Source organism: Cydia pomonella, chromosome 1 (genome assembly GCF_033807575.1).
Source record: "Cydia pomonella isolate Wapato2018A chromosome 1, ilCydPomo1, whole genome shotgun sequence".
NCBI classification, from domain to species: Eukaryota; Metazoa; Arthropoda; class Insecta; order Lepidoptera; family Tortricidae; genus Cydia; species Cydia pomonella.
The window spans coordinates 32,898,578-32,911,292 of NC_084703.1; the positions used below are offsets into that span (position 1 = coordinate 32,898,578).

The window sequence follows — 12,715 nt, forward strand, 5'->3', positions numbered from 1 at the left end:
AGTGAAGCCGATTCTCACTTTGTGTGTGACTCCGACGATCTAGCAAACATTGAATGACACGCTGACTGACACCCCCTTGGCTAGTAGCAAATATTTTTAACTTGAACTAATACTATAATAAAGGTACTCGCAACCTATGTATTATCGTATACATGCGTTATACGTATGTTTACCTCTTGTATGTTTCAATGATTGAATATTCACCGGTTATCTTTACGAGTAGTGTTGGTAGGAACTCAAGTCTTTTGAGTCTAAATTGATGAATCAACTTGCTTTTCGAACGAGACTCGGAGCTTAAAAAACTTCCGAGTCTTAATTCCCGAGTCCAGTCCTTTAATAAGTCTTTTTAAACGCAACTCAAAAGGACTCGAGTCTCCGAATTAAGACTCAGTCAACAATTTTATAGGTTTTACCTAAACAACAGTTAAGGAAATAGGCGTTATTGTATGATTTATGTTATGACATCCATGAATTTTTAAGTACATAAAGTGCATTTCGAAGTTATTTGTAATAAAATTACAAGTTCTCCGAAAAAGGACTCCAGTCTCTACAAAAGACTCGAGTCTCTAATAAGTTTAAAAGAACTCGAGTTTCGTCTTAATTATAAGAGTCTGAAAAACTGAGTCGAGTCTTAAAGCACAGGACTCACAGGACTCGAGTCTTAACCAACACTATGTACGAGGGCTGCTACGAAAGTTTTTATGCGATTACAATATTATTTATACCTCAGTCAGGGATATTTCAGTACTTATAGAGGTGTCGTCAATTCATGTTTAGAAAACGCATAGTTTAAAAAACAAATTATATCGTCGTGCCGAAAGCCTATAGCCAATAGCCAGGATGATCAGTTATTGCGACTCCATTATGTGGTATCATTTGAATATGATGACACACATGCACATGATTTTGAGAAACATAGAAATATTATTAGTGTAAACATATGTATTAGGTTTTTTAGGTGCGGCTAATTGCGAATCACGACCGTTTTTTACGTATAAATCATTTTGATTGAGTAATCATAATTCTGACTCCATAATGAGTAATTTCATCAAAAGTAGTCATTTAAGATACTTAAAAAAGTACTTTAACATATAAAATTATTTATCAATTATACATTGAATATAGCATAAGGAACCAAATAGTTAGTTCTGGATTTTAAATTAGATTTTCAAAGATTTCAATACGAAATTCATTTAACTGTGACAAAATTGCCGTTCTATTTCCGAGTAATTTATATCTCCATACAAAACAGCTTTCAGTAAAAATATATAATATAAAAATATCCGCATTAGTTAAAAAAATGTCATGGCCATAATTAGCATTGAAATACTCCTCACAATGGTATAAATAATGTTGTAATCGCATGAGTAGAGCCGGAGCAGCTAACAACTTTCGTATCAATCCTCGTATTCATGCAGACAAATTTGTGAACAAATCCTTTAAAATGCTGAAACATCGTTTGCAAGAATTGCAAGGGTTTAACATTTCAGACATGACATTTTAAACAGATAGAAAACTGACATCGTTCTGATACCAAAACATAGGTCTGAATTAGCCTCTAGGCCAAAATAGTTTATCCTAGGTCAAACCTGTTTGTCCTACCGTTATAAAGGTGGCGCAAAATTATGGTTTTTATATTGAATTATTACATGTTTTAATCAAGGGCAAATGCCCTGAAAAAACTGGCATTACTAGTATAAACTAGCTAGAGATATAGCTGAGCGACGTCACGAACAAAATTTTAATCACAAGTATATTTTCAGTACCTTTGTAGATTGAGTTAAGTAATGTGTTTATACCCGCGCGACATTCCTATGTTTCGTCGTATGTTTCCCGCGACGGTGCATATCTTTTGTTCCCTTCTGATGTCCTGGTCTACACCCCGTCTTAAGGTTAGTTGAACCCAATACGAGTATCATATATGTATAAGCCATTTGGTTGCCAGACCGCGCGCTGACTGGGGGTCGTCTTAGACGTCAGGAACGTCTTAGCGGCGGCGTAAGGTAATTTCGTTATTAGCCAATAGAAATCTCGTTATGTTGTTGTGATTCGTCGTTCGAGCACTTCAGCCTATGACGGACAGCGACAAGAAGTGAAGAGTTTGTTTTTTTTGGACATAGTAATGCGATTGTGGGGCGAAGGGTGTTATATGAGTACTTCTTCTTCCTCGTGTTGTCCCGGCATTTTGCCACGGCTCATGGGAGCCTGGGGTCCGCTTGGCAACTAATCCCGAGAATTGGCGTAGGCACTAGTTTTTACGAAATTATATGAGTACTGAGGTGTTATATGAGTACTGTTGTTTAATTATAATTAAAAGTGGTAAATTGCGGATATTCAGTTTTGTTGTGAGTGTTTCGTTTTGAGTGGATAAAACCAATGGCAGCGCTGTCGCAAAGTGCGATTTGAACTTATTTTTAACAAGACGAACATAAACGTGAAAAAACTTAACAAAAAAGTAAACCGACTTAAAAAATAATGAAATAAATGATATTTTTTTAAGTGTTACCAACTGATATGTTTGAAGTCGGTGCCAAGCCAAATTTTGAAGCATATAGGGATTGCAATCTGGTCCGGCGGATCCGGTAATACGGCCGGATTCGGCACTTCAGGAGCTACCGAATCCGGTAAAAAACCGACCCGGTAAAATAAAAAATAAAAAAACGCTTAATTATACTACGACGTTACATCCTCAAGATTTATTGTCACTCTGTAGTTCACTCTCAATGTATCAGGCATTGCACATTAGTTTAAAGCTTGAAAATCAAAATAAAAAGTACTTAAATGACTAACTTCCCCCACTCCTGCCCCACCGACACCTGGTTCTTGCGCCCGAGTTCGTGTCATTCTCTTTCTTTGTGCGGGCATTGTAACATCGTATTACGTAACTTAGTTATTTTTCGTAAAGTCGTATCCTTTTTTGTATCGAAAAATACATACAGATATAATGGGAAAACGTAAACGTAAGGATAAAAATCGTCATTTAAAAGAAAAGATTAGGCGATTAGAAGATCGACTCAACCGTTATTCATCATCAGATTCGGGAACAGACGAAGGTTAGTGCCTTTCTTTGTTTAGAACAATATTAAGTAGGTAATTAACTTAAACTATCATACGTATGATTAATTATCACTATGAGAAAATACTATGGAATGCGGAAGGAATATAATCTACCCCCCTAGATTTTAATGTTTCGATTCGAACTCGAACGGACCTACATAAACAAAGATTCTCTTTTATGACCTTTGTATTGTTACCGTCTTATCAGTGTTCGTTGTTTTTTCTTTACTAAAATTAACATTATACTTAACTTGTTTAGATTTTCATTGAATAACATGGATGATACATAATAAATAGTTTAATGTCATAACATAAAGGATTAAAAGGTTATTCGAGCAATTCTATGCCTATATAAACAAAGAGTCCCGCGTCATAGCGTGCCTATGCCCAGTGACTCAAAACTTTCAGTCCAGCGATATAGCGAGCCTATACCCAGTGACTTTAAAACACTAATAGTCCAGCGGCATAGCGAGCCTATGTTCAGAGACTTAAAATATTTTTATCGCCTTTACAGAATACAATGATTACGATCGGTACTATCCAGAATCGTACGATTACCCTAACAATCCAGGTAGTGAAGATGAAGTGCCCCTTATACCGTTGTCTGATTCGGAACACTCACTTCCCGATACAACACCCAAATCGGTTATCATGCATCCTGCACCGATAGTGGGCTCAGCACCTAATTCTGACGCACCTTGTAACGTCAATGAACCGGTATCAGCTGATCCGGTTATCAGCACCAAAACCGATACATCACAAACGTTGCCGTCTGATATATTAGAGGCCCTCGGAGACCCTAAAGGAAAAGAGGAAATATATGGGCCAAAAATACCTGACGAGATCTCTAAACGTTGGGGCCGGGTACTCGTTGATGGTCTAGAAAAAGATGTAAAGCAAAAACTGCCTGAAAAACACCTCATACCAGATAACTTTCGTTTGGCTAAAGCCCCTATTTTAAATCCAGAGATTATATCGGTGCTTAACGAATCAGTCAGATACCGTGACAAGTTATTAGAAAAAGAGCAAAACCAACTGGGCCTCGGCATTTCGGAGCTCACAAATCTAGCTTCTGTGGTAATCACAGAAAACTTAGATAAAGTCGAAATATTAAAGAAACTTTCGGAAGCTAGCCAAATTTTCCTAGACCTTCATCACGATCAGACCACTAGGAGAAGAAAACTCATAACCACAACTCTTGACAAAAAGTTTGTCACCATAATATCGGACGTAAAAAGGGATACCTACCTGTTTGGCGCAAACCTAGGGGAAAAAATAAAAGCCACAAAAACAGCGGAAACATCGGGACTACAAGTGAAGCGTAAAGATGTCAACGCTATCGCATCTACGTCTAGGAAATATCCCAACCAGGGAAACTGGAGGGGCCCACCCCGAACATACTACCAACATCATCATTTACAACGAGCACCGAGACAGGGTGGGCCGAGACCGCGCTGCCCCCACCAACAGCGGTACCGTCCGCCAGTTCCCGATCGTCAAGCCCCATCGACGCGCAAGCCACCCAACAAGACCCCAAAAGCCTAACAGAGGTAAATGTACCCCATGCGGGTAGACTAAAATATTTCTATAAAGAATGGTGTAACATTACCGACGACCAGGTAGTCTTAAGCTATGTAAAAGGCCTAGTCATACCGTTTAATAGCCCAGTCATGCAAAACGTGTTTCCTGAAAATAACATTTTTAATTTAATCGAAATTGAGAACATAAATTGCGAGATTAAAAAATTAAAGGCCTTAGGCGCGTTGATCGAGTGTAAAGATATGCCTGGACAGTTTCTATCTAGTATTTTTCTTACTCCAAAACCGGACGGCTCTAATCGTTTCATACTTAATCTTAAAAACCTAAATAAACACATTACACATCTACATTTTAAAATGGAAGATGTGCGAACGGTTACTAAGCTTATGACAAAAAACTGTTTTATGTCCACTATAGACCTAAAAGACGCATATTTTTTGATCCCAATGAACAATAAAAGCAAAAAGTTTCTGAGATTCAAATTTCAGGGAAAGACTTTTGAATTTCAGTGCTTACCTTTCGGCCTATCCTTGGCGCCATATATATTTACCAAATTGCTTAAACCAGTTATGGCGGTTTTAAGAAGTAAAGGCTGCGTACTAGCTATTTACCTAGATGATATAATATGTTTAGGTGGTACTTATAATGAATGCCTCACTTGCGCTACGGAAACCGTTAATAAATTAAAAAACCTAGGTTTTGTAATTAACCAGACTAAGAGTAAATTAATACCTAGTCAAGTTCAGACTTACCTCGGTTTTGAGTTGGACTCAGTTAATATGCGTCTAGGTTTACCAAATAAGAAACGAATAAAGATTTTAGATTGCCTTAAACATACTCACAATAAAAAATCAATCACTATACGTGATTTCGCCAAGCTTTTGGGGCAATTATGCTCAGCCTGTCCAGCGATTGCTTATGGGTGGGTTTACACCAAACCCTTAGAGCGTGACAAATTTCTTGCCTTACAAAAAGCGGGAGATAATTATGATAGCCCTATTAATATTGGTGCTCACCTTAAGCCCGATTTTACATGGTGGAAAAATAAAATTTTAACGTCATATAACCCAATCCGAGAAGGCAAATTTATTTTAGAAATTTTCTCAGACGCATCCTTGACAGGCTGGGGAGCATATTGTAACGGTGAAAGAACCGGAGGTTTTTGGAGCCCACAGGAGGTTAAAAGGCACATAAATTTCCTCGAGCTACTTGCAGCTTTTAATGGGTTAAAATGCTTTGCTCGAAATCTTAACAACGTAGAAATATTACTACGCATTGACAATACCACTGCCATATCTTACATAAACAAATTTGGCGGAGTACAGTATATTCACCTAAATAATATCACACGAAAAATATGGCAGTGGTGCGAGTCACGCCAGTTGTACATATATGCGTCATATATTAAATCCAAAGACAACGTTGAGGCAGACGAAGAATCTCGTCATCGCAATATTGATACCGAATGGAGCTTATCTGCCGTAGCATTTCAAAAAATTACTCGTTCCTTTGGATTTCCTGAAATTGACCTGTTTGCTTCTAGATTAAATAATAAATGTCTCAAGTACATTTCGTGGAAACGCGACCCTGAGGCATTTGATATTGACGCATTTACGCAAAACTGGGCTAACTTTTTCTTTTATGCTTTTCCGCCTTTCTCACTTATCCTCAAAAGTCTGAGAAAAATTATAAATGAAAAAGCTACAGGTGTAATGGTCGTTCCTGACTGGCCCAGCCAACCCTGGTACCCAATTTTCATGAAGCTTTCTAAACATAAACCGTTATATTTCAGTCCCGAGCCTGAGTTGCTACTTTCTCCTTTCAGGAAGAGACACCCTCTCTGGAGTCGCCTTTCCCTGGTGGCGTCACTATTATCCGGGAGGCTTTTAGAAGACAAAATCTAAATCAAGACACAATTGATATTTTAATATCATCTTTATCAAAAAACTCCTTAAATCAATATAATAGTGGGTACAAAAAGTGGTGGGCGTTTTGTTCAAAAAGTAACACAAATATTTACTCCACGAATATTCCTGATATTCTTGCGTTTTTTACGGCTGAATATAATGCCGGAGCAAGTTACTCCACTTTAAATACACTTCGTTCAGCACTTTCCTTGATATTGGGCAAAAAGTTCAGTGAGGATGAAAGGGTCGCTAGGTTCCTAAAAGGTGTGTTTAAAACAAAACCTGCGTTACCAAAATACCAGGCAACCTGGGACCCTAATCTAGTTTTAGAGCAAGTCAGTAATTGGCATCCTAATGAAGACCTGCCTATAGATAAACTTACAAAAAAGTTGGTAGCTCTTCTTGCGTTGTCTACAGGACAACGTATGCAGACGCTAGCCCTTATTAGCTTATCCAATATCAAGGTAAATGAAAAGAATATTGAAATAGTAATTAGTGATCTTATTAAAACTTCAGCTCCGGGCAGATCTATGCCCCGGCTAATTATTCCATTTTTTCCTCATAAGGTCGAGATATGTCCCGCTAAATGCCTAATTGCATATATGGAAAAGACCACTCAATTTAGACATTTAACAAAAACAGATAAGTTGATTTTAACAACAAAAAGTCCAGTCCACAATGCGAGTTCTTCGACCATTAGCCGTTGGATAAAATCAGTATTGGCAGCGAGCGGAATAGATACTTCAGTTTTTTCGGCTTACAGCTGTCGTCATGCTTCTTCCTCAGCAGCCAGCCGAAAAGGGGTATCTGTAGACCTTATCAAAAAGTCAGCTGGCTGGTCAAAGAACTCTCTGGTATTCGCAAAGTTTTATAATAGGCCGATAATTGAAGACGATAGCCACTTTTTTGCAGAGGCCGTATGTAATAGGGCCTATGATTAAAATCATATTTTAATACTGTGATATAAATAGTTGATTAGTAGATACCTAGCCTAACATTAGTTTACTACAATAGGTACTGTATGTCATTTAACGAATTAATGCCAAAATCAAAAATACAAATTTGATTCCACATACATTTATTTTATTTGATCTTATTGCTTCCCCCTAAGTGCCAGTTTTGCTCGGCGCTAAACATCTACAGAGTGACAATAAATCTTGAGGATGTAACGTCGTAGTATAATTTAAGGTTAAACAAACTTACCTGAAGTGAAGTTTGACCATAATTATACGAGACGTTACATCCGAAAAGATTTATCACCCGCCCTGCCCTGAATATATATTTTTTTTTTTGTCTCAAAAAATGTCACCCAAAATTGTCGCAAAAATGGCACTTAGGAATCTCTAAAACAATGACACGAACTCGGGCGCAAGAACCAGGTGTCGGTGGGGCAGGAGTGGGGGAAGTTAGTCATTTAAGTACTTTTTATTTTGATTTTCAAGCTTTAAACTAATGTGCAATGCCTGATACATTGAGAGTGAACTACAGAGTGACAATAAATCTTTTCGGATGTAACGTCTCGTATAATTATGGTCAAACTTCACTTCAGGTAAGTTTGTTTAACCTTAAAATACAACACGCACTGTGCGTTTTAGATTAGATGAGGAAAAGGCGACGGATGAGAGGTATGAAGTTGAACAGAGCATAATACGAATGAGTTTTTAGTTATGAGAAATTTAGTTAATTAAAAATATATTTATTATGACGATGACTGGGAACAGAAGTTGCCTTTTATATTGGTGGCACGATATGACGATTACAGAAATACTGTAATAGAAGGAAAAATTAAAGGATGGAGATGCCATAGAAGGCATTAGTAATTTATGCTAAAGAGAAGGTTAATGTTGTATCATAATGTTGTGATAGGAGATTAAAAGTAAACAAATGCGCAGGATTAAGTCGGCGGTATTCAACCGACTAGAGTTGGGCTAATCAATATGTGTTATATGTGTGAATGAATATATGATAACATTGATAATCTTTAGTTTACTCCGATTTTATATATATTTATTTATTTATTTATTTAAACCTTTGGGAAACAAACAGGCAAAAACAACACATATAGTTAATCAGATTACACATTCATAAGCCAAACAGTTTCCACTAATGAATAATAACAATTATGTTGCTCAGAAATTAATATTAATATTAAAACATGCAAAACTCAAATAACACTAACTGTTGAAAACAATATTAACAAATTGGCATATTCATGTTTTTGGAGAGAAAATGCTTGAGTTGCTTAAGAAAACACCCAAATCACCATACACGTCACGTGCCTTTAAAAAATGAGGAGTTCCCTCAATTCCTCATGGATCCCATCATCCGATCAGAACCAAATTAAAAAGGAACCAACTTGGAGGTAACTCCATTCAAACAAAAAAAAGAATTACTAAAATCGGATCATGGGTATCGGAGTAATGGGTGAACGTACATAAAAAACCGGGCAAGTGCGAGTGCGAGGACTCGCGCACGAAGGGTTCCGTACCATTATCTATAAAAACGGCAAAAAAAAATAAGTTTGTTGTATGGGAGGCCCCTTAAATATTTATTTATAGTATTTGTTGTTATAGCGTGAGAGTCAGAATGGCGGGTATACCTAAATAAAAATAAATGAAAAGCATACCATATTTTTGTACCTAATTTGTACCTCCGTTGTAAAAAATTGTACCTCACGGTACACAAAGTTATCATCAAAAAACAGTACACCCGCCATCCTGACAGTCAGAATGGCGGGGGTACTTTATTACGCTATGGCGATGGTTTTCCACGCCTTAGTGAGGAGCAAGCTTGAGGCCTCATCTATTATATGGAATCCGTACGAGTCTTCATACGCCTTACTTCTGGAGAGAATCCAAAAGGCCTTTTTGAGATTTCTGTACAAAAAAAGGTATGGGTACTTCCCATTCTTGTACCCAACAAAATTTTTATTAGGCTGCCTTGGATATAATTCTCTAGAGGTGAGGCGCAACAACATCTTGCTGACTACAGCTTGTCGCATATTGCGCGGTGACTCGGACTGCCCGGAACTGGTAGATCGAGTCTTGAGGTTGTACGTCCCGGATATTCCTCGAGTCTTCTTGAGGCTGCGAACGCGTCCACTGTTGGCCGTACTGGCGGCGCGCACAGTATCGCGCAGGAACTCGCCACTCCTCCGCGCTTTATCGCTACTCAATGCACTCTTGACATCAGCACCAGAGTGTGACTTGTTTGCGGGGAGATGGGCGAATGTGTGCCAGGAGTGTCTGAGGTTCTGTGAGATGATGGATGACAGGCTTTCCAGCACTTGCATTTGATTATTAATGAATATCTGTTTTTTATTTTATATATGTTTTGTATTTGTATAGTGTAATTATTCGGTGTATTGGCATATGCTGTAATGCCGTGTAAATATTTGAAAAAAAAAAAAAAAAATTAAATGTTCCCGTGGTTATTGATAAATTCTATAAAAGCCAAAGTTTTGTACCTTTTTTGTACTTTCATATTCAATTATAATATAAGTCATTTTATTTGTGGTTTCCAAGTTTTACGCATTTTATATTTTGCTTGCTATTACAATTTTGCAGGCGTTATTATTTTTCAAGTTATCGATCTCATTTTTAAGAAAAAAAGCTAAGGTACAATTATTTTTATTACGCCATTAATTAGTACCTTTAATGTTTAATCTGTTAAGTTCAAATAACTCAGAAAATCATGTGTTAAAAATGATTTTTCTTAGGAAGATTTCTTTGAACTGGCGCCTAGCGTTCACGTTATAGCGGCAAAAGACATACATCATCTGTGAAAATTTCAACTGTCTAGCTATCACGGTTCATGTGATACAGCCTGGTGACAGACAGATGGACGAACGGACGGACGGACGGCGAAGTCTCAGTAATAGGGTCCCGTTTGACCCTTTGGGTACGGAATCCTAAAAAAATAGCCACAAACGAATACAGAATCTCCTCCTTCTATGAAATTTACGTCGGTTAAAAAGCTAAGTATTATCATATTATCGGAAGGAACTTACAACCAGTTCATTAAAAAAATCATCATTAATCTATGCACCCGGATAAGTTCAACTTGTTCAGCGGTGAATTGGCAGTACAAGGAAAAGGAGACATCACAGTTTTTATTTTGCTATATATGTATTTATTTTATAATTGAATAGTGTAAAACTAGAATAGTTCAGTAAATGTTATTTTAACTATAACGAAATCGTCTATATTCAGAAAAGTCAGCCAAGTTACTGTTTATTAAATATAAAGCACCTATATTCTTCTTCATTGAATACCTAATAAAAGTTTTATTTCAGTTTATAAAAAAATATTAAAATGTTATATTTGACACTTTATTATTATTATTATTATTTATTTATTATTAACATAAAATCATACATCTCAAACAGGTACGGAGTCCCACAAAACAGTTTACACGGTTTGACTGTGGGATCGTGCAGTCTCTACTCTCTTATATTTATATTTATATTACAATGAGATTGACATCCGCATCCGTGGATGTGTAATCAGCATCCGCAATTAATATCCCTGGTTTTCAGCTATCAATAGAGTGATTCTTGGGGAAGTTTTAGGTGTATAATTTATTAAGGTTTTGTGTAACCCGTGCCAAGCCGGGGTGGGTCGTTAGTATTTTTATTTATAGAAAAATAAATATTATTTGGTTAAACTACGCTCACAAATCCGAAAATCATCCAAATTATACAGATAAAATTAAATTTCAAATGTAGTTAGTGAGAAAAAACTATGACCAGATTGTATCAACCATATTCAATACCTATACCTATGTAAGTAGGTACCGCGTATAGGTTTGCGAAAATATGACGTTGACGTCGTCACAGAAGAAGCTGTGAAATTATAATCAGGGTATTATTTTATTTTAAGGAGATTACTGTACCGGCCACGTAATTTGACTAAACGGCTATGCGCCGCAACAAGTACTTGGCATGTCAAAATCCCTATTTCAAGAAGACGTTGCGCAGGCCAGCACTTAGCGTCTCACGTGCGAGACCTGCTATTGTTTTGTATCAACTGGTGCTCATTCGATAATGGGAACAGCACAGGACTGGTAATGTTAATCAAAGAATGAATACGCTAAACGCTCGGAATAACCATGCTTTTTTTGGTGATAAACGTATAATCCAATAGACTACCGCAGTAAGTTATTTTAATAATTCATTTCCTTATATCGTGCTCGGAACTTCAATTGCAGACAACAGCGATAGGTATTACATAGGTATTATCAGTGCCGGATTAAGACATTTTGGTGCCCTAAGCATTTCTAGACCATGGTGCCCCCTCATAAAGATTACATTGAATTTTCTTGGTAAATTGAGTGACGTTTACTGTCGCATTACTGCTGAGAATAGAATTTTCAATCCGTTACATAATTTTATCACGGAAATTGACAGCACTGCAGCAGTAATGTTCAAGGATTAGGTAAGGTGAAGTGTAAGCAAATTCGAAGACCGTGCTTCGCATAAGTCCGGAGGCCAAGCAAACCATTGTCCATATGTAAGCGAAGACGTAAGACATAGGGCGTACTCCGCACAGGGTTTTGCAACCTCTAAAGCTTTCCTGCGAAGCTCATTCATGTGAGGGTAAAGGCCGAGCTTCAGAAGGGGCTTAGCCATTGGCGATTGGTTCTTGTCAGAACAAGTACCAATGGCCACAAATGTCTTAAATAGCAAAATTATTATTTACGAAAACGGGACTTAATAGGGTAAATTTTAAAATTACCTTTGACCCGACGTTTCAAGGACGGCGTTGTCCCCGTGGTCTCGGAGAAGACTGTAAAGTCGACATCATTATTTTGACGTTGGAGGTAATTTTAGAACTTAATCAAATGCGATTAAGTACCGTTTTCTTGTGTCACAATTAGGCCAATACAATTAGATTTTTTCGACCTAAAAATACGTGTAATCCGAGTTTGCTCCATTCCAGGAGGTGTGCATAAATGTTTCCTCATTTTCAGTTTTTTTGCTTGTAAATCGAACGGTTATACGGCCGACGGAAAATTTGTTCTAATTAAGAGTATTATTAAAATTCATATCTGAGGATCCGAAATGTAATTTAACTATGTTCTTACAATAAAATATATTGATTGATTGATTGATTTAAGGTACCTTAATATGTATTCGTAGTAAATTGTAAAAAAAGGTCAATATTTTTTATTTTTGGTAAAATCATGTTAATAATCCGAAAACGCATTCTTAC

The 12,715-nt window shown here is 37.0% G+C and overlaps 2 protein-coding genes across 10 annotated transcripts in view; both read left to right on the forward strand.

The window, feature by feature from the left end:
* Window positions 1–12,715, forward strand: part of LOC133519967 (TLD domain-containing protein 2) — a 184,824-nt gene that overhangs the window by 49,099 nt on the left and 123,010 nt on the right. The gene's annotated exons all lie outside the window — the stretch shown is intronic.
* LOC133519876 (uncharacterized) lies at window positions 2,627–6,508 on the forward strand. The gene is made up of 3 exons (XM_061854049.1): window positions 2,627–3,053; window positions 3,572–4,607; window positions 6,422–6,508. The coding sequence occupies exons 1-2, from the start codon at window positions 2,945–2,947 to the stop codon at window positions 4,600–4,602; spliced, it is 1,140 nt and encodes a 379-aa protein (XP_061710033.1). The 5' UTR covers window positions 2,627–2,944; the 3' UTR covers window positions 4,603–4,607; window positions 6,422–6,508.